The sequence below is a fragment of the Garra rufa genome, chromosome 16 (genome assembly GCF_049309525.1).
Source record: "Garra rufa chromosome 16, GarRuf1.0, whole genome shotgun sequence".
In the NCBI taxonomy this organism is placed as follows: Eukaryota; Metazoa; Chordata; class Actinopteri; order Cypriniformes; family Cyprinidae; genus Garra; species Garra rufa.
This window is the reverse complement of record NC_133376.1, coordinates 34,957,836-34,980,002: the sequence shown is the minus strand read 5'-3', so window position 1 is coordinate 34,980,002 and position 22,167 is coordinate 34,957,836. Positions and strand designations below refer to the sequence as shown.

The following is a 22,167-nucleotide window of genomic DNA, read 5'->3' as shown; positions in this document are numbered from 1 at the left end:
TCATCTTTGTCCTTGTCGGTTTTGATTGATGTCTTTCATTTCTGGCACAGTGGTCAGCCGATCGCATGCACACAAACTCCCGCTCCAGTGCTAATGTTAGCAGCGGTCTTTGGTCTGTCAACAGACGTCCACCGCTGCTCTGGCTGACCCGAACTGTCCATCCTCAGCTGGCCCTCCCCTCTTTTCATGTCTGTCCCTCCCTGTCAAGCAAAGGTCCTTCTCTGAAGTAAAACTTTCACTAACCTCTATCATTGACTGACTGGTGGCATCCAACAGATCAAGGCCCGCCACTAAAAAGACAAACTGTACGATCGTCAGCGTTGACCCTGCAATGAATGAAGCTCTTGAAGGTATTAGATTGATTTCGGCTCACAAACTGTTTATAATCACCTATGAGATTTGAAGTGATATCTGTAATCAATGGTGCCACATGTGGTGAGTCTGTTTGCCGGACGTCAGGATGTGTGTCGCTTTAAACTGGAAAGAATGAGTCAGACAAGCTTGCGTATGAAAAACAAAGCTAGCTGCGAAGACGATGATGCAGTACTAGCATACAAATAAACAATTGCAATCACAAACATCAAGGATTTGCTGATCTCACAGGGGGGAAAAAGTAGAAGTGGGAAAAAGAGGATATAAAATATAAACAGTATGAAAATATATCAAGAAAAAGTGCTGATATAATCTCACCTGGGACGTGCGAGAGGCCTGGACCCCTGAGTGCTGAAGACAGACTTGAGATACGTCAGAACGTCTCATACTGACAGCAGAGAGAGAGAGACAGAGATGGAAGGAGGCGGCCATAATGAAGACAGAGAGATAGGGCGAGTGTGTCTATCTCTGTGTGCCATTGATCTAGCTCGTGATTTCAGCTGCCTCTCATTTCCTGTCGCTAATGTGAATGGATGAGCCTCTAGGCACAACACACACATACACAGACTGCATACAGAAACTGCATAGCACAAGCTCCTCTCTTTGTGTCTTGATAAGCGGGATTGCAGAGGACCTGCCATTCTTTGTCCCATTCCTGCACTGTATTCAGCTCTGTGCTGACAGACTCTTATCAGATGTGTTTGTGGCTCTGTTTCTCGTATACACCCCATATCTCTCTCTGTATCTTTATATTTGTACTCTATATTTTTCATTAATGCCAGGGAAATGGGTAGTTCTCATGAAAACTGTCAGGAATGTTCAGTTTTCTGTTTTTTTTTTTTGTGTGTGTGTGTGTGTGTGTGTGTGTGTGTGTGTGTGTGTGTGTGTGTGTGTGTGTGTGTGTGTGTGTGTGTGTGTGTGTGTGTGTGTTGTATTTGTATTTGTAGCATGTTTTCATCAGAATTTAGCACATTTTCCTTACAATATTGTAATAAAACATTATTATTATTATTATTATTTACAAACTGGGGTTTCTAATTTATTCTTACTGTACTTACTGTATTTTAAAAAAATATTCAATACAGTACAAAAATTGCTAGTACATATAGCTAACAACAATAATAATGATAATATTATTATTATTATTATTTAAAAAATTATGGCTTCAATTTTTGCTTGCTGTACTTACTGTATTTTTGTAAATAATTTAATACAGTACAAAACAGCAAACAACAGCAACAATAATAAAAATAATAATTATTATTATAAAAATACAAAATATTTTGCAAATTACTTTATGCTTGCTGTACTTAATTTATTTTTTATCATTTAATACAGTAAACAAATGTTACATATAGCTAGCAACAACAACAATGATAATTATTGTTATTATTATTTATATTATAAAATGCACTATTTTGAAAATTACATTTTGAATTATTATTATTATTTACTAATTGTGTTTTTATTTTATGTTTTCTGTACTTACTGTATTTTTGTTTTAAATGAATACAGTAAAAAATGTTGTTACATATAGCTAACAATAATAATAATTATTATTATTTTAAATGCACTATATTTTGCAAATTACTCATTATAATAAAATATTATTATTATTATTATTATTATTATTATTATTATTATTATTATTATTTACAAATGTGTGGTTTATAATGTATGCTTGCTGTACTTACTGTATTTAAAAAATAATAATAATTTAATACAGTAAAAATAATGATGTTACATAAAGCTAATAATATATATTTGATTATTATTAGCTTTATGTAACATCATTATTTTTACTGTATTAAATTATTATTATTCTTTTTTAAATATATATATATATATATATATATATATATATATATATATATATATATATATATATATATATATATATATATACTGTCACAGTAATACAGCAGACATCAGCAGACAAAAAAATAAGGGGAAAGTTTTGTCATCATGATAATGTCAAAATGCAAAATAAATATTAATGGACCCGAAAATAGTTTATTATACTTTTTACTATATTTTTATAGCTTTTATTTCTTTAATTTTGGTGTGACTAGTCTTTTTGTGAGAGTGACCCGAACCATTTCTCACCCAGTGTATTTTACTCTGGTAAGTATGAATGATAGATTAAATGCATGTTTGTGTTCAGAACAAAGGGGACGAGTGATGAACAACCTTTGGAGTGCAGGCAATGAGCTTTCAGTTGCATCATTTTGTTGGGTTGGGCCCCTGGAGGAAGTGTGTGTGTGTATTTGTGTGTTTGTGTGAGTATAGTGCTTCTCTGATGGATTAGGATGCTACTGATGGCTGCTTCACTCATTAACTGTGTATTTGAACTTGCCCCTCTCCCAAGAGACAGAAGCCAAGACTCTAATGAAACACACATACATATACGCAGAGCCCATGGGAATCTCCTGGTGCTTTGTAGTTCAACTTCAAAGCCCTTTGACCAGGCTTCTCATTTGCTGTGGCTCTACCCTGCAGCCTCACCCTTCTCCATGTCCCACTCCATAAACACATTTTACATTTCACATAAACACATAAACACACACATTTAAACACCTTCCTGATGTTGGCAAACTGAGATATTACTGGGAAATCATTGACTCACCCTCATGTTGTTTTAGGCATGTATGACTTACAGTCCATTGTAACAGTTGAACTTCCCACTGTTCTTCAGAAAAATCCTTCAGGATCCACAAATTCTTTGGGTTTTAGCATTTTTGTGTATTTTGTATTTGATCCCTTTCCAACAATGACTGTATGAGTTTGAGATCAATCTTTTCACACTGAGGACAACTGAGGGACTCAAATGCAACTATTACAGAAGGTTCAAACGCTCACTGATGCTTCAGAAGGAAAAACAGTGCAGTAAGAGCCAGAGGGTGAAAACTTTCGAACATAATGAATATGTGTACATTTTTGTTATTTTGCCTAAATATCATATACATATTTTTATTTAGTACTGTCCTTCAGAAGCTACAGAAGATAGTTACATGTTTTCCAGAAGACCAAATAAGTTAAATTTACCCAGATCTTCAAATTCTAAAAGTTTTCACCCCCCAGTTCTTAATGCATCGTGTTTCCTTCTGAAGCATCAATGAGCATTTGAACCTTCTGAGTCCCTCAGTTGACATACCGTCCTTGTTGGAAAAAATTTTTTCTGAAGAACAGCGGGCAGTTTAACTGTTCAGGACAAACAAGGGACTCATGAACAACTATCACTAAACAAAAAAAACACAGCTGTGGATCATTCAGCTTACAACACAGTATTAAGAATCAAGCATATATAAACTTTTGAACGAGGCCATTTTTATATTTTTATATTATAAAATATATATTTATGTATTATATTTTTAACTGTTATTTTCTCTTGTGGATCATATGTAAACATGTTTTATGTGAAATATCTTATTCAGCTCAGCCGAAAAAGATTTTTAAAAAATAGCGTTCATTTTGCATTATCCCTCTAATTTTGGTAAAATAATTAACTTTTTGCAGATTCTGCAAGGTGTATGTAAACTTATGACTTCAACTGTATTGTACTTCTGTGAAAAACAGAAGATACTTGGAACAATGTTGGTAACCAAACAGTTTTGCTTTAAAAAAATTTGGGGCGTTCAGAACAAAGCTGTCTGTTTTTGCTACTGCACCTTTAAGAATGAATGGGTGCATGCACGGGCTTATGCTAATTAACCTATTCACATGAGGCAGATACCTCATCCTAAAAAAAAAAGAACAAAACTACATATGAAAAAAATGACCATACTATTGCATACTGAATAGGTACACCAGACTGTCATTGTCATGTGACCTAAAGAGCCAGTTGCATCACTGTAATGCCATTCACAAATATTGTCCTCTGGCCTCATGGGAGAGTCAGTGAAAGTATTCGGTCATCTGGGTACTTTTTGCCTATTTTTTATGAATAATACAAATTCAGACAATACTCATTTCACATTCGCCTACTATATAGTAAGCAAGTATATTGAATATAATGGGTAAGTACATTGAATATGGTTAGGTAAAGGGTTTATTTGTCTGTTTCTTCAATGAAAGTCAATGGGAAATGAAACTGTTTGGTTACCAACATCGTTCAAAATATCTTCTATTGTTTTTTACAGAAAAATCCTTCAGGTCCCACATATTCCTTGGGTTTTCAGCATTTTTGTGTATTTGAACGCTTTCCAACAATGGTTGTATGATTTTGAGATCCATCTTTTCACACTAAGGACAACTAAGGGACTCAGTATGCAACTATTAAAGAAGGTTCAAAATGCTTGATGCTTAAGAAGGAATTACAATACATTAAAATATCAGGAGGGTGAAAACTTTTGGGTGAATTTGAAGATCAGGGTAAATTGAACTTATTTTGTCTTCTGGGAACAGTACTAAAAAAATATTTAGGCAAAATAAAAAAAAATGTACACCCTGGCTCCCAATGCATCATTCTATAATAGCTGCATATGCGTCCCTCAGTTGTCCTCAGTGTGAAAAGATGGATCTCAAACTCATACAGTCATTGTTGGAAAGGGTTCAAATACACAAAAATGTTGAAAAAACAGGCTGCTTTCTTCTAAATGCTTCAATATTTTTAAAGCAAAACTGCTTTTTCATGTTTAATACTTTAAATCAGCAATCTATTGTATAAAGTGCTATATAAATAAATCTGGTGTGATTTTACTTGACTGGAGTGGCGAATTGCAGAGCTTGTGCAAACAAACAGTATCAAAGTTGCTATAATCAGATGCTTTTTCTGCTCTTTTCACACCACTGTCATTTTTGTTGTATATTTATTTTGTTATTGAGAGGGAAGTGCGCAACATGTATTTACATATTGATCTAAATGCAGTGTGGCAGTGTGGGCGGCGTCTGGATGTTCGCTAACTCTATACCAATGCAAACTACTTTTTACCCCTAGCCAAAAATGAAAAATAACATCACTGTGAGTATGTTGCGGCCTTAGGAGTCGGTGGGAATGCTAAGCTAATGTGTGACTGTTTCAGATGGGTGTTGAAAGAGGATGAGAAGTTTTTTCTTCTATTTTTTACAGCAGGTTTCGTAAACCAATTACAAATGCCATCCAGGATAGTCTCAGCTTACAATTAGTGTCCTAATTGAGGTCAGTCTTGTTAATTTAGTGGTAAATTAGAACAGTTAATACGCGTTTATTATGGAGGCCAAGGGAGACCGCAAAAATAAGGTAAGGGAAAATTACCTTTTAAGTAATATGAGGTCTCTTTTGCGCTCTAATTATGGCTGTGTAATTGTGTGATATGTTGAGTGGAGGTGCATGCGGACGGAAGGATAGGATGTCCTGGTTTCTGTCGAGTGTTGTAGTATGTTAGGGAGGTGACCTGAGAGTGTGTCCCTCAGCTTAATGACACACACAGTGCCTCGAGTGTTTTTGTGAGATTTTCAGATTCTCTGTGGAGAATTGCTAAGCGAGCTAAGAAGCATTTTCCCACATTCATTGTTTGCTGATCGGACACATTTTAGCAAGGGACGATTCCACAAAACACATGGCTCCAAGTGCTCAAGTGCCAGGAACTGTGGAAGAATTGCACCGTTACATGTGAAAACACAAGGCATGAAAGGTAAATAATAGAATTTAGCTGCATGTGTGATGAAAGTAACAAGTAAGAGTGAGAGAGGGGCAAAAAGACAAACAGAAAAAGGAATGTAGACAAAAAAGCTTCTTCTTTATGAAAAATGTATTTGCTTGCCTACAGAGAAATTCATGCGAGAGCCCTGCCTCATATATAACATCTGTAGGGAAATAAGTGCATGTATTCTTTATGATGAACAGATATGAAGACATCTCATGTTCACTTCATATTTAACATCTTAGGGAGCAATAGTGCTTGTAAAAAGTGTGGCTGTGTAATTGTGTTTGTTTTGCTTTCCAGTAGGGCTGCACAGACTTGGTGAGAGCAGAATTTGGCAGAAACTACAGCAGATTTCCTTGTGTTCCGTGTTTTAGCTAATTTGATTATACTTTCCGCCATCAATTACACATTTAACACAGATTTTCCTCTAAAAATGTGAAAACAGTTGCAGATTGTGTTTGGAATATTTTCTTAAAAGGGTTGTTTACTCAGAAAATTACAGAAATTGTTTTGGACCCCACTGACTTTGTATAATTTTTTTTTTTAATAGTGTTAATTTCGATTAAAAAATGTTGGTTGACTAGCTTTTTCCCATGACTAAAAACCAAAATGAAATGATGACGAGATGACAGTTAAGTCATTAAGTGATAACTGTGAGTATATCAACATGCAGTATTTTTGATGATAAAAGTCGAGACTAAAATGTATTTTAAAAAATAAAATCATTTTGTTTTCGGCAAAAAGAGGGAGACAAAATATTATTGCACACTTCCATACACGCCTCTACTACGCAAGCTTGTTGCGGGTTGCCAGATATCAAGTGTTCAATTCCCAGATCAGAGCCTCTCTCTTGAAAGAATACATTATCTGCCTGGTGTTTTGCATAATGTTTGTAATCTGGCAACCATGCACTCTCTCTTCATTGCGGAAGTGCCAATGATTACCTGAAAGCACAAACAAGTAAGCTGGAGTTTAGCAATCTCCACGTGAGATGTTCAGCTTGAACGAAAGTGTTATTTAGCCAGTCTGTGTTCTGTCAAGAGATCTCGACTATATAATTTTCTGTTGTGGTTGCTGAATAAATTCACTTACTCAACCACTGTTGTTTTAATGGAGAAACATTATTGCAATTTGGATTTGTTGGAATGACTGGTAGGAATGTTACTGTTATATTTTTTTTTGTTTGTTTTGCCAGTTTTCATAATGTAGACCTAGAGAGTGCATAAGTCTTTGATATACAGTCAAGCCCGAAATTATTCATACCCCTGGCAAATTTTGATTTAAAGTTACTTTTATTCAACCAGCAAGTTTTTTTTTTTTTTTTTTTTTTGAACGGACATGACACAGGCTTCTCCCAAAAGATAATAAGACGATGTACAAGAGGCATCATTGTGGAAAAAAATATTTCTCAGCTTTTATTTACATTTGAACAAAAAGTGGCATGTCCAAAATTATTCATGCCCTTTGCAAACTGTCACAGTCTATGGGAAAATCCAAAGTTCTATACCATTCCAAATAGTCCAAGCTGTTCTAAAGCATCCTAATTACCCGGATTCATTGAGAACAGCTGTTTTAATCAACTCAACAGGTGAAAAACAGAAGCTCTCTGCTGTTGGTTTGTGGACAGTCAGACAAAGGAGCTCACTGAGGACCTGCGGCTGCGCATTGTGGCTGCTCACAAGTCAGGAAAGGGCTATAAGATCAGATCTAAATGTTTTGAAGTTCCAGTGGCTACAGTGCAAAGTATTATTAAAAAAATGCAAGACGTTCCGCACTGTGAAAAATCTCAGAGGACGTGGTCGGAAGCCAAAAGTGACACCTGTGCTGGCCAGGAGGATAGTGAGACAGGTAAAAAATATTCCAAGGATCACCACCAAGGCCATCCTGATGAATCTGGGCTCTGCTGGTGGCAACATCTCAAGGCAGACAGTCCAACGGACACTACACACTGCTGGGTTCCACGGACGCAGACCAAGGCCCGGTTGACCTTTACAAATGCTCATCTGGATAAAGAAGAAGACTTCTGGTCTTCTGTTTTATGGTCAGATGAAACAAAAAATTAATTGTTTGGCCACAATGATGTAGCCTTCATTTGGTGTGAAAAAGGAGAAGCCTACAACCCTAAGAACACCATCCCCACTGTGAAACATGGTGGTGGTAACCTAATGTTTTGGGGGTGTTTTTCAGCTGGTGGACCAGGGAACCTAATCACAGTAAACGGCACCATGAAAAAGGAGCAATACATCAAAATTCTCAACAACAACATCAGGCAGTCTGCAGAGAAACTTGGCCTTGGGCACCAGTGGACATTTCAGCATGACAACGACCCAAAACACACAGCAAAATGGTGAAGAAATGGTTAGCAAACAAAAACATTAACGTTTTGCAGTGGCCCAGCCAGAGTCCTGACTTAAATCCAATTGAGAATCTGTGGAGGGGGCTAAAGATCAGGGTGATAGCAAAGAGACCCTTCAACCTGAAAGAGTTGGAGCTCATCACTAAAGATGAATGGGCAAAAATACCAGTGGAGACATGGAAAAAGCTGGTCAGCAATTATAGGAAGCGTTTGATTGCTGTAATAGCTAATAAAGGCTTTTCTATTGATTATTGAGAAGGGTATGAATAATTTTGGACATGCCAATTTTTGTTCAAATGTAAATAAAAGATGAGTAATATTTTTTTCCACAATGATGCCTCTTGTACATCGTCTTATTATCTTTTGGGAGAAGTTGTAACTTTAAGCCAGAATTTGCCAGGGGTATGAATAATTTCAGACTTGACTGTAAATGTATATAATAAATAATCTATTGTACTGATTTATTATAGGCTAAATAAAATAAACCATGTGTACGATTCGACATTCTATTGATTTGTGCTTGTTGGTGAAAGTGCAATACCTAAAATGCAAAAATAAATTTCTCAAATTTATAATTATTACAATTATAATTTTGAGGCATTTTTTTTATCACTTTAACCTTTATACAGCATGAGGATTTCAGTTACTAAAACTAGACTAAAATGTTGAGACATTTAGGCCCAGTTTTATAGACTAGGCCTGTGTTAAATAAAGATATTTAAGAAGCTTTTATAAAAACGCCTTAGAAGAAAACGTTAGAGGTATACATCTTGAGACAAAACAATGGCACTGACATATTTTAAGATATGTCAGAGCAAGATACTTTCAGTTGAGACAGCTCAAACATGCATCTGTGAAACCGGAGGTTAGTCAACTAAAACTTGACTAAAGAAAAACAGGACAAGGTTGACTAAATTTGACAACTAAAAAGTACATTTCATACAGGACTAAGAATACTTTAAAAGAGTTAGACTACATTAAAGATGGTTGACAAAATTAACATAATTCAGAATGCATTCCTTTGTGTCCTGAAAAGAAATAAAGTTTGGAATGACAGAAGGGTCAGTAGATGATGACAGAATTTTTCATTTTTGGTTGAACCGTCCCTTTAAATAACAACATCAGTAGGGCAAGATAAAGCTGACTTTTAAATTCCCACCAGGAGTCTAAAAAAACATTTGAAATGTCTAAAAAACATGCAGAAATGTCTTTTTGACTGCACCTGCTGTGAATCAAAGATTGTTGAAAATTCAAACGCGTGTGTGTGTGTGTGTGTGTGTGTGTGTGTGTGTACCTGGTATTCATCACGTTGTGGGGACCAAATGTCCCCACAAGGATAGGAATACCAGTAGATTTTGACCTTGTGGGGACATTTCTCAGGTCCCCATGAGGAAACAGGCTTATAAATCATGCACAATGAGTTTTTTTGATGAAGTAAAAGTGTGCACAATCTCCTGTGAGGGCTAGGTTTAGGTGTAGGGTAGGTGTAGGGCGATAGAAAATATGGTTTGTACAGTATAAAAACCATTACGCCTATGGAATGTCCCCATAAAACATGTAAACCCAACATGTGTGTGTGTGTGTGTGTGTGTGTGTGTGTGTGTGTGTGTGTGTGTGTGTGTGTGTGTGTGTGTGTGTGTGTGTGTGTGTGTGTGTGTGTGAATATCTGCTGTCCATTTTGTGTTATTTATAGCCGTGTCTCGGGGTGAGTTTGGACCTGGCCGTCCACTCACATGTGACTTACTTTCCACTCGGGCCAGAAGCAGCTCAGCCAACACCAGCATAGTACACAGGCATATGGATCCGTTCTAGCAGAGAGAAACCTGCCACCTGCTTATGACTATATGTGTGTGTGTGGTCACAGAGGTCTAATCGGTGATGACAGGTGCGGCTGAATCATAGAGGGACGTCCTGCCAGCCCTACTTCGATATGCACATACGTCCACTCTCTTTCTCTTTTTCTCTGCATCTTCTGCTCATGTACACAAATAAACAGACAGGAACTGCCAAGAGCTTCCTCCAAGTCTCTCACACGTAACTGTACCTTAAGGACAACCTTAAACCTCCATTTCAGGGCCCCATCTTCATTTGTCTTGTTCTGTCTCTCTTCTTCTCGGTCGTTCTCGTGCACACATGCACACATATAGCATCCCTTTCTCTCTTTTTCTTTCCATTGCTCCCTTGGTGCATTATCTCACCCATTTTTCCTTGCTCTATCCATGACTCCTTTTTCACTGTCCAAGGTAACCTTGTAGCAGAGCTGTTGGCATGTCAGGAGGAAGCATTTTAAATTCTGGAATATTCCAGCTGTAAACAACTGCCACTGTAAAATTATGTTGCGGACAAGACAGCACACATGCATACAGGTAATTAATAAACTGAAATATTGACATCTGTCTGTCTATCTGTCTATCTAGTCAATGGTGTCTTTGGCTAAGCTGTTTAAATGCTGCCGCAGTGTTCACAATATTTCACATACAAATTAGTTACATATGGTTGACTCTGCCTGTTAATCTGGGATAGGATTCAAAGCTTTAAATGTATTCTCAAGCAAGTGACACCTTCCATTTGTACGTGCAGGTGAATTATACATCAACAAATCCATATTATGCATTGATTTATACATTTTTAATCACACATTCCCTTACAAAGCTGAGCCCTTCAGTGAATATTCATCAGGAGACTGAGAATAAAGCTGTTATCTATAGCCTGATCTGCGCACATGCACAGAACAGCAGACAGCTTAATGTTGTGCACAATTTGCGTGAAGGCAGAAAAATAGATCATGTCTTGTGCTAAAACAACCGTTCATTTTGGGTGCCAACATCGAGCAAGCCATCAGCTTTGGTTTTGTTTTTCCTCCCACCCTCTTCAGATTAGTCTCATTCCCTTGCTGTTGTATTGAGCACCCGTCATGTAGTCAGGTTTTAACTCAACATTGCCACCTACTGGTGCAGAATACATTAGGCTTGCTCTGCACGCACATGTGTGGAGGGCAGAAATCTAGAGTGTCTGAGCCGCAGTTAATCTGTCTGAGTCGTGTCTCTTGATGCTTTCTGTTATTGTAGTTCGCTGATTCATTTGTTAATTATTTTATTGATTGCAAAATTAGCATTTAGGCACTGGCGGCGTGCACCTTCAGAAGAAAAAGACAGATGGAGAGATAAGGAGAGAAATAATGAAGGATAGGAGGTTGAGGAAGATGAAAGGATTGAAGACATGTTAGAGGTGAAGGAGCAGATTGAAAAGCATGGAGAAAGGACTGGAAGGAGAAGAGAAGAGAAAAGCTATCTCAGTGTTTCCTCCAGACCATCTGAAACAAATAAAAGAGCTGACAGAGACAGCAGAGACACACTTAGGGTGTCAGCGCTTTCCTTTAACTGAGAAAGAGACCGAGGGAGAAAGGGAGAGGTATAGAGAGGGAGAAAGAGTGGGGGACCATGTCTGGGCGCAGACGGAGGGGGAGATGGAATTTGACAGAAGAGAAAATTGATTTTCTGGGATGAGATTTAGGTGTGATAGGCAAGCAGAGGGAAGGTGAGGAGAGGGGTGGAGTCTCTAACACACACAGACAGTACCGTCCTGTAAATCTCCACCTGCTGGATCATAACCACAAGATGCAGAGTGAGAGCGACTGGCAGAGAGAATGTTTACAATGACAGCAATTTGCAGCAACCAGATATCATTCATTTTTAAATAGAGCTTCCAGTGACAGAAACAGTTGTCAATGTGATGTGCAAATGAGCAATGACATGATACAGCAACTACCAATGGGAATGCAGACAGTGATCCACTGCCTAATAGAGATGGATACTGAAATCGAGTGCTGGAAACCAACAGCACAGCAACTTGGCGAGTTCCAGCAATTAAATTGCTGTTATTGTAAACAGGACTTTAGAGAGTGAGACAGGCATAGATATGGTAAGGTGTATAGTGAGACGTAAAGAGGGAGAGGTTTGTGAAGTCCTGTGTTGATAGGATGAGGGTGAGAGAGATAGTTAAGGAGAGGGTGAGACAGGCAGAGAGTTGGTGAGGTAGAGAGTGAGACAGAGAGATAGTGAGCTGGAGAGTGAAACAGGTAGGTGGAGGGTGAGACAGCCAAAAAAGACTGAGATACTGAGGTAGAGAGTGAGACAGGCAGAGAGTTGGTGAGGTAGAGGGTGAGACAGAGAGATAGAGAAGTGGAGAGTGAAACAGGTAGGTGGAGGGTGAGACAGCCAAAAAAGACTGAGATACTGAGGTAGAGAGTGAGACAGGCAGAGGGATAATAAGGTAGAGAATGAGACAGGCAGAGAGTTGGTGAGGTAGAGGGTGAGACAGACAGATAGGGAAGTGGAGAGTGAAACAGGTAGGTGAAGGGTGAGACAGCCAAAAAGACTGAGATACTGTACAGAGTGAGACAAGCAGAGGGATAGTAAATTAGAGAATGAGACAGGCAGAGAGTTGGTGAGGTAGAGGGTGAGACAGAGAGATAGGGAAGTGGAGAGTGAAACAGGTAGGTGAAGGGTGAGACAGCCAAAAAAGACTGAGATATTGAGGTAGAGAGTGAGACAGGCAGAGGGATAATAAGGTAGAGAATTAGACAGGTAGAAAGTTGGTGAGGTATAGAGTGAGACAGAGAGATAGTGAGGTGGAGAGTGAAACAGGTAGGTGGAGGGTGAGACAGCCAAAAAAGACTGAGATATTGAGGTAGAGAGTGAGACAGGCAGAGGGATAATAAGGTAGAGAATGAGACAGGCAGAGAGTTGGTGAGGTAGAGAGTGAGACAGAGAGATAGGGAGGTGGAGAGTGAAACAGGTAGGTGGAGGGTGAGACAGCCAAAAAAGACAGAGATATTGATGTAGAGAGTGAGACAGGCAGAGGGATAATAAGGTAGAGAATGAGACAGGCAGAAAGTTGGTGAGGTATAGAGTGAGACGGAGAGATAGTGAGGTGGAGAGTGAAACAGGTAGGTGGAGGGTGAGACAGCCAAAAAAGACTGAGATATTGAGGTAGAGAGTGAGACAGGCAGAGGGATAATAAGGTAGAGAATGAGACAGGCAGAAAGTTGGTGAGGTATAGAGTGAGACAGAGAGATAGTGAGGAGGAGAGTGAAACAGGTAGGTGGAGGGTGAGACAGCCAAAAAAGACTGAGATATTGAGGTAGAGAGTGAGACAGGCAGAGAGATAATAAGGTAGAGAATGAGACAGGCAGAAAGTTGGTGAGGTATAGAGTGAAACGGAGAGATAGTGAGGTGGAGAGTGAAACAGGTAGGTGGAGGGTGAGACAGCCAAAAAAGACTGAGATATTGAGGTAGAGAGTGAGACAGGCAGAGGGATAATAAGGTAGAGAATGAGACAGGCAGAGAGTTGGTGAGGTAGAGAGTGAGACAGAGAGATAGGGAGGTGGAGAGTGAAACAGGTAGGTGGAGGGTGAGACAGCCAAAAAAGACTGAGATATTGAGGTAGAGAGTGAGACAGGCAGAGGGATAAAAAGGTAGAGAATGAGACAGGCAGAGAGTTGGTGAGGTAGAGAGTGAGACAGAGAGATAGGGAGGTGGAGAGTGAAACAGGTAGGTGGAGGGTGAGACAGCCAAAAAAGACTGAGATAGTGAGTTGCAGAATGAGACAGGTAGAGGAATTTTGAGGTAGAGAATGAGAGGAAAAGAGATTATGAGGTAGAGACTGAGACAGTAAGAGAGATTATGAGGTAGAGACTGAGACAGTAAGAGAGATAGTGAGGTAGAGAGTGAGACAGGTAGGAAGAGAGTGAGACAGCCAAAAAAAAGACTGAGAGTGAATCAGGCATAGTGTTTGTGAGGTATGAGATAGGCAGAGAGTTGTTGAGGTTGTGGCACAGTGAGACAGACAAATAAAGGTGTGTGAAGATCTTCCATGATAGAATGAGGATGAAATTGAGATACAGAGATGGTGAGACATTTCGGGAAAGCGTGAGACAGCCAGAGACAGAAGACTGAGGGAGTAAGAGAGTTGAGTTGAATTAAATTGAACTGATGTGGATTGAATTGGATTGAACTGAACCAAGAGAGACAGGCTGAACAGACATTAAGAAAAGAATTGAACAAAGAAGAGAATTAGACATGCAGGGAAATAATGGGGTATAAGAGAAACAGGGAGAGGTTTGTGAAGATCTATGATAGGGTGAAGGTGAGAGACTGAGATACATTACATTACAGTTACATTGAGGTTAAGGAAATAAATAGAGTGAGACAGACGTGGAGCAAGATATTCAGGCAGAGAGAAAATGAGATAAAGAGTGAGACAAAGAAAGTGTTAGACGGGCATCAACAGCACCAGACAGACAAAAAGAAATCATATCCTCTTGAGTGTAATAGTGTGTGCACATTTGTACTATGGATTAGCAAGTTAGTACAGGAAGAAGGAAGCAGTAAAGGAATGCACAAAGGAGGTCATACATGAGAGTAACACGGTACCTCCATACGAACCTCCTCCTGTGGCTGCCATCTCTGATGACTCACAATCTCGCACAATCTCAGCCCATCTTTACCTCCACTGTGAAGAACAGACGACGCATACACACAGGAGCGAGAGATAAAGCACAAGATCCTGCAATCAGCCCGAGACTGCATGTTACAAAGAGCTTCCTCTCTCCCGCGTTTCCCGCGGCACCTCTGGAGTTCAGCAGACTAAGCGCTCCTCTCTTTTCTGCTTGCGATAAAAGTTTCTTGGCAGATCTAGAAAGGACACGGGTCGGGAAGAGATTCAGCTGACAAACTGCACGCAGGCCTCGGAGCGAACAGACCAAAATAAGCTCCACAGGCGCGAAAAAGAAACAACAGCCCCGCAATACAAAAAGGAAAGACAGAGAGAGATCTGCTTTCTTTCAGCTGTCACTCAGATTGTCGCTGAATCATGCCAGCTCCACATCAAAGCTCTCTGAATGCTGTCAGGATTCGGCTGCTTTTCTGCCTGCGCATTTGTTAACTTTTTTAACCTGTTGAGGTGCGAGTAATTCCTACAGACGTGGGTCTCGCTGCCTGCTCCTCTTTCTGTCTGAGTCTTTAAAGCGCGTCTGCATCATTTCCTCAGGGCTCCGGTGATTGAATGACTGAAATAAAACACACACACAGTTAAACTGATTTTGTTAAAGTACCAATTAGATCTGTCACCCAATTCCTATAATCTACTCACTGAAAATCATTTTGTGGCACTTTCTATGAAGGCTGTATATTACATTACACACTGTATTATATTACCGTAAATAAATAAAATAAAGATTATTGGAGTATGTTTTACAAGAAAATACCATTCAGTCTTTCTACTTCAATATTGCACATTTGCTACTTGATTTTTCTGTGTAAATACACTCTTAAAAATGAAGGTGTTTAACGATGCCATAGAAAACCCTTTTTTGTCTAAATGGTTCCTTTAACATCTGAAGAACCTTGTGTAACAAAAGGTTCTTTGTGGTAAAAGAATGTTCTTTAGATTATAAAAAGGTAAGAAAGGTGGTTCTTTAAAGAACCTTTAACTAAATGGTTCTTTGTGGAACCAAAAATGGTTCTTCTATGGCATAGCTGTGAAAAACCTTTTAAAGCACATTTATATTTAAGAGTGTAATGGTGAAATTTACTTGCAATGTCATATATCGAATTTTTTTGAACGATGGCTTTTGGTGTAAATAGAGTATGACTAACATTGTAGATTTATTACTGTAGTCAGCGAACATTTATTTCAACATTTCTGATTTTAGGAGGATTGCACGTGAGAGACCCTGAGACTAGTTTTATACACACACACACACTTGCTGTGACATATATCAGACTGAGGATCAAATGCAAGAGTTCTATGAGCGACAGATGGCTTCTCAGTCAGTCAACATCAATCAGTCATGCAATCAATAAAAATGACTAGGCTGTCTGGGGTTTTTTTTTTCAGGGACAAAATAAACTACTTTATCTTGCAGCCTCTCCCTGTCTGTACCAGGTTTAACGGATCAATATTATACATTTTAGATGTAGCATTTTGTTTCGTTTTAAATCATTTGTGCTCTTACGGTGAAGTGGCACAACAAAGTCGCCTTTGCAAAGTCCTTTTTCTAGCTACCTTTCTCTTCCCATATACCTGCACTGTTTACACTCTTTCTTTCTTTCTCTGTCTCTCTCTATTGCTCTCTTTCTCTCTCAGCCATGAATCTGTTGGGGCTGAACTGGCAGCTGAAACCTGTGGTTGGTCCCATGCTGAACAACGGCTTGGGAGCCGGGCTGCCCAGCAACAGTGACGTAGCAACAGCGCCCTCTGGAGGCAGAGGTGAGCAGCACAGCCTCACAGCACGCTGCAATCCCGCACGCTCTTTTTCGATAAGAAGGATGTCAAGATTGTATAACACAAAAGAGGGAAAAAAAAAACATAAACTACATTCAGAGAAAAAAAAAATCAGTAGTGCTGAAACCTCCACTGCCCTGTATATCAATTTGTTTCCAGCTTGTACTCATTTTGATTTGTGTTTAGTAATTTGCTTCTCTGTCGCACACCGAGGTCCCATCATGACAGCACATTTATGCCCACACACACTTCTCTGCCTGCTTCCACGATCGACAAGGGACATTATTCTCTGGGCTTCATTTCTGTAGCCATCTGGTAGAGCGGCAAGGCATTGTGGGCCAGTGGTGCTGGGCAGGTGATTATTTTTCAAAAATAGTGTGTGAAACAGTATGGGTTACGCAACGAGAAACATGTCAAAAGGGCTTTTCACACTGTGCTTCCTAACCCTGGGTTATTGTCATTCTAAACCCTACTTTCAACCCTGTGTAAAGGAATGTTTCACACTTGGTACTTTGATTGTGGTGCCAAACGTGTACAGTGTGATGCGTTCCCTGTATTTGCATGCTTTGGACAGTCTCAGAAGTTTCAGGGTTTGAGAGGGAAAATGCTAAATGGTGATGAAAAAAAGCGTGATTTGACCCTTCGTAAACATCTTGATTGACAGGCGATCTGACCAATCATAAAGCCAAATGCGTCATTCTGTCCGACAAACAAATCAGACAGAAGAGTAGATTGACTTCAGTGGATTTAACTTGGAATATTGTGTGTATTGACGTCTTTCCATGGTTAAAATAAAATACATTCTGATGTTTATTCATGTTTTTTAAAGTAAATAAGAAAGGACGATTGGTTCATGTGTCATTGATCTAATAAGTCAATACAGTGATCTGTCACAACACATTAAAGAGCCACAAAACGGTATTTATTGTTTGAATTACTTAAAAAATTACCACATTTTAATGCTGAGACCTTGTTTCATGCCAGAAGTAACCTGCTCTGTCTTGTCTGTCGGCATGTTGTCAGTTTCCTATTTGCTCCACAATGTATTTTTCACTACATGAGGAGGATGTGTAGTGTGAGATGAGCATTGTTTGTTGGATATAAAATACTGCAAAGGGGAATGAAAAACAAACCATTTTACTCTTACCTTAATGTCTGAAAAGTCCATTCAGAATTATTTTTATAATACGGGCAGCATAATATGTGACCCAGGACCACAGAAAAAGTGTACATTTTCTGAGATTTACACCATTCTATTGATGTATAGTTTGTTAAATTTACAAAAGATCTTCATGGAACATGATCTTTACTTTATATCCTGATGATTTTTGGCACAAAAGAAAAATCATCAGGATACTGTATGTATTTTTGGCTATTCCTACAAAAATACCTGTGCTAATTAAGACTGGTTTTGTGGTCCAGGGTCACATATGAGGATACGCAATGCTTTTATGAGCCTTTATGTAAACTGGTTGTGTGCTGCATTCGTCCAAGACGCTGACTCCTCAAATATGGAAATAAGAACATTAACCCAAGGTTTACGAAGGTACGGTTAGAAACTTCTGCTTATAAATACCCAGGATTAATTGTTAACCCCAGGTTTATGAACAGTGTGAAACGTGAAGCAAGACAACCAAGGATTCCGGTTTAGAATGACCCAGAGTTAACTGTTTTGTGTGTGAAAAGCCCAAGATAGTAGTACACCTTTAGTAGTGCCTCTATACAAATTTCAATTTGGCGAATGGTGGTCACTGGTCAGTTATAATCTCAGACATAAAAATCTTGAATGTTTAAAAGTGCTATATTCCTTGGCAATCTGATCAATTAATAATTCAAGACAAAGATGAAAGCACAACTAATATGATTTCGTAAACAGAAGGTCAAGTCATTTGCATTGCATTGTGCGCTGCTATAGTATCGTCTTTTTGCTTTAAATTTTGCCAAAAGTGCTGAGCAAAACTTTTCTCTATTGGGCGGACATTTTGGCCACCTGAGCAAGAACCTTCTTTATACCAGACATGTACACCACACAAATACAAAAAAGTAACCTTTAACTTTAATGTAATATGTATATTTGATTTTAAACTTGATGTAACTAAATAATACACATTTTAAGTTACCTGAGAAAACATTTGGAACCATGGACCAAAAAAACAGTCATAAGGGTCAATTTTTGAAACTGAATGTTTGAAAAAATAATCTGAAAACTAAATAAATAAGCTTTTCATTGCTGTATGGTTTGTTAGGATAGGACACTATTTGGCCGAGATACAGCTATTTGAAAATCTGGAATCTGAGGGTGCAAAAATATCTAAATATTGAGAAAATCGCCTTTAAAGTTGTTTAAATTAACTTCTTAGCAATGCATATTACTAATCAAAAATTAAGTTTTGATATATTTACAGTAGGAAATTTACATAATATCTTTATAGAACATTATCTTTACTTAATGTCCTAATGATTTTTGGCATGAAAGAAAATTTATAATTTTGACCCATACAATGTGTTGTTGCACATAGCAAATAAATAAAGCAAACTAAGATGCAAGCAAATGCCCATGTACTTCCATACTTACACAACCCTTGGCTATTCAGCCATCACTTTTCCCCAACTCTCTCTGGCTGTCTCTGTCTTGATCTCACACACTCACAGATTCACAGGAAGTGTCCTAGAAAACACCACATCACCTTTGTATGAAGGACAGCACAGGTTTTTTTTTTTTTCTTTCTCTCTTTCTTTACAGCAGGCAGGCACTAGTCGCCTTTAAACACGCACATGAATAGCAAGAAGCTTATTGAAACTCTAAATGAAAGTCAAATAAAAAAAAATCAAAAATGGCAGAAAAGAAAATGAAAATGTCTAAATAAACACGTTTCATTCAAACCTAAAGAGCTCAGTGTAATTCAAAACTGATTATTTTGTTCAAAACATTTGCTTGTTTTGTGTAGTTTGTTGATTATAATACCGCTGTGTTAGCTTAGTAACTTTCTAACATCATGCTCCATTGAAATCAATTGCAAGTCAAGTCTCTCATGCGAAGCTCAGTTTGTTTTGCACACAGAATTGCTGCCTACTTAGTGTGCACCAAATTAGCGAGGGTTAGAATGTTAGGATGCTGACTTTTGTTTACTGCTGTTTTCACACTGTCTAAATTTTCCTTTCCTCTTACTTCAGTGCTATGTAAATATATCTAACTCTGTGAATACGTATAGATTATGTTGCGAAATACTTTGCTGTGATTTTGTGTGAGTGTGTGGGTACCTGTGAGATTGTGAGCTTTGAAACAGCTCTTCACCTCAAGTGTTTCAATCTGAACTCAGCATGTCGGTGTCAATTCCATCCATACAAATATGACTTTACTCTCACTCTCTCCCTGTCGCTCTCTCTTTCTCACTCCATGCAAACATAATGTATTCTACATAACAGTGAGCTTTCATTAATCACACACAGACAAGGCTACAATACGGCTATGAGGCAGATGTTGCAGTCTTGTGTTGTGATGTGTCTAGTTGTTGTTTCTTTTTTTTTTTTTTTTTTGCTCTGTCTCTCTCATCCTCTGCTGTGTCTTTGTGTATAGCTGTTATCCTACCTTATTGTCTGGCATATTGTGTTGAGATGCTCTTATCTGGGCTTCTGCGGGATGATTTGATGCTCTGGTCTGATCTGTGAAATGATTTGTGTGTGCTTCTGCCTGCTGGCTACATTAGCTTATGATTGGCCTCTCTGCACTCTGCTGGATTCTGTTACGGTACTTGATGCTGTGCTTAGACACTCAGATTCAGATGTCCTTTATCTCCATGATAGCTCTGATCCAAAACCTACAGCGGTGCGCTGCCTCTGTATTAAACTGTGCTTTTAGTGTGTCTTCCAATTAATTACAATTCTCAATATATTCTGTTTACATTGTATGTCTTTCTATAAACACAGTATTTATTGTTTTCTTTTGTTTTACTGTTTTTGTTTAATTTTTACTATTATTCAAAAGTTTGAGATTATGTTTTTGCTTAAATAAGTCTTTGATTCTCACTAAGGCTCAGTTTATTTGATCAAAAATACAGTCAAAAACAATAACATTGTGAAATAGTATTCAAATTTGAAAGAACTGTTTATTGCAAAAGTATTCATACCCTTATTTGGGATTGCTGAAATTTAGCTCAGGTGCATTCATATTGCTTGTAGATGTTACTACACTTCGAGTGAAGTTAACCTGTGGCAAATTCAGTTGAATGGGTAGGATTTGGAAAGGCACATACATCTTAATAAAAGGTCTAACAGCTGAAAATGCATATCAGAGCAAAAACCAAGCCCTGAGGTGAAAAACAAAAACTGACTGTAGAGCTCAGAGACAGGATTGCATCAAGCCACACACCTGCATTGAAGGTTCACAGAAGTCTCTGTTACCCTGTTTGAAGTTTGAAACAACCAGGACTCTTCCTAGAGCAGGCCTCCTGGCCAAACTGAGCAGCTGATGGAGAATGGTCAGAGTGGTGACCAAGAACCTGATGATCACTCTACTTGAGCTTCATGATCATATATGAAGATGGGAGAAACTTACAGAAAGAAAAACATCGCTGCAACACTCCACCGATCTGGTCTTTATGGTGGTGTGGCAAGACTTAATCCTTTCCTCAGTGAAGACGCATGAAAACACACTTGTAACAAAAAAGCATTTAAAGGACCCTCAGAATGTGAGAAACAAGATTCTGTGGTCTGATGAAACCAGGCACTGCTCATCACCTGCAGAGTACCATTACAAATGTAAAGTGTGCTTGTAGCAGCCTAATGCTGTGGGGATGTTTTCCAGCGGCAAGGACTGAAGGACTCATCAGAGTAGAAGAAAAGCTCAATGCACCAAAATATTGAGATACAATATAGAACAGAGCATTCAGAAATTTAGACTTGGCAGAAGGTTCACCTTCCAACAGGATAATGACCCTAAGCACACAGCAAGAGTGGCTTATAGACAACTCTGTGAAAGTCCTTGAGTGGCCAAACCAGAGCCTGAGCTTAAACCCCATCAAACATTTCTGGAGAAACCTGAAAATGTCTGCCAGACCCCATCCAAGCTGAGAGAGCTTGAGAGGTGAAGGGGTGAGGCAAAGAATGGCAGATATGTGTAAACCTTGTTGCATCATACCTAATAAGACTTGAGGCTGTAAGGGTGCTTCAGCTAAGTACTGAGTTAAGGGTATGAATACTTATGCAATGTGTTTATTTCAGTTTTTTTTAATAATTGTATGAAGTTGTGACAATTCTGTTTTTGATTTGTCATTATGGTACATGGAGTGTAGATTGATGTGGAAAGAAGTAATTTAAAACAGTTTAACAGAAGGCAGCAACATGACAAAACTTGAAAAAATGAAGTGTTCTAAATAAGTCACTTTGGCTTCTGTTCCAGTGCCTTAGTAATATATAATGTTACCTTAAAAGGCATTAGTCTGTGTAATCAGCAATGTGGTGCGCTATGTTTTGGAGCAGAGCTATTGTGTTTTGTTTTGAAATAAAGCTGGACTATTCCCTGCTGAAAAA

The 22,167-nt window shown here is 38.5% G+C and overlaps 1 protein-coding gene across 3 annotated transcripts in view; it reads left to right on the top strand.

Moving 5' to 3' along the window:
- tenm2a (teneurin transmembrane protein 2a) overlaps positions 1-22,167 on the top strand; it is a 311,956-nt gene that overhangs the window by 243,727 nt on the left and 46,062 nt on the right. For all 3 annotated transcript variants that reach the window (XM_073820005.1, XM_073820004.1, XM_073820006.1), the window contains one exon: positions 16,501-16,623. In XM_073820005.1, the coding sequence (XP_073676106.1) occupies positions 16,501-16,623 (123 nt within the window). The remainder of the gene's footprint in view (positions 1-16,500; positions 16,624-22,167) is intronic.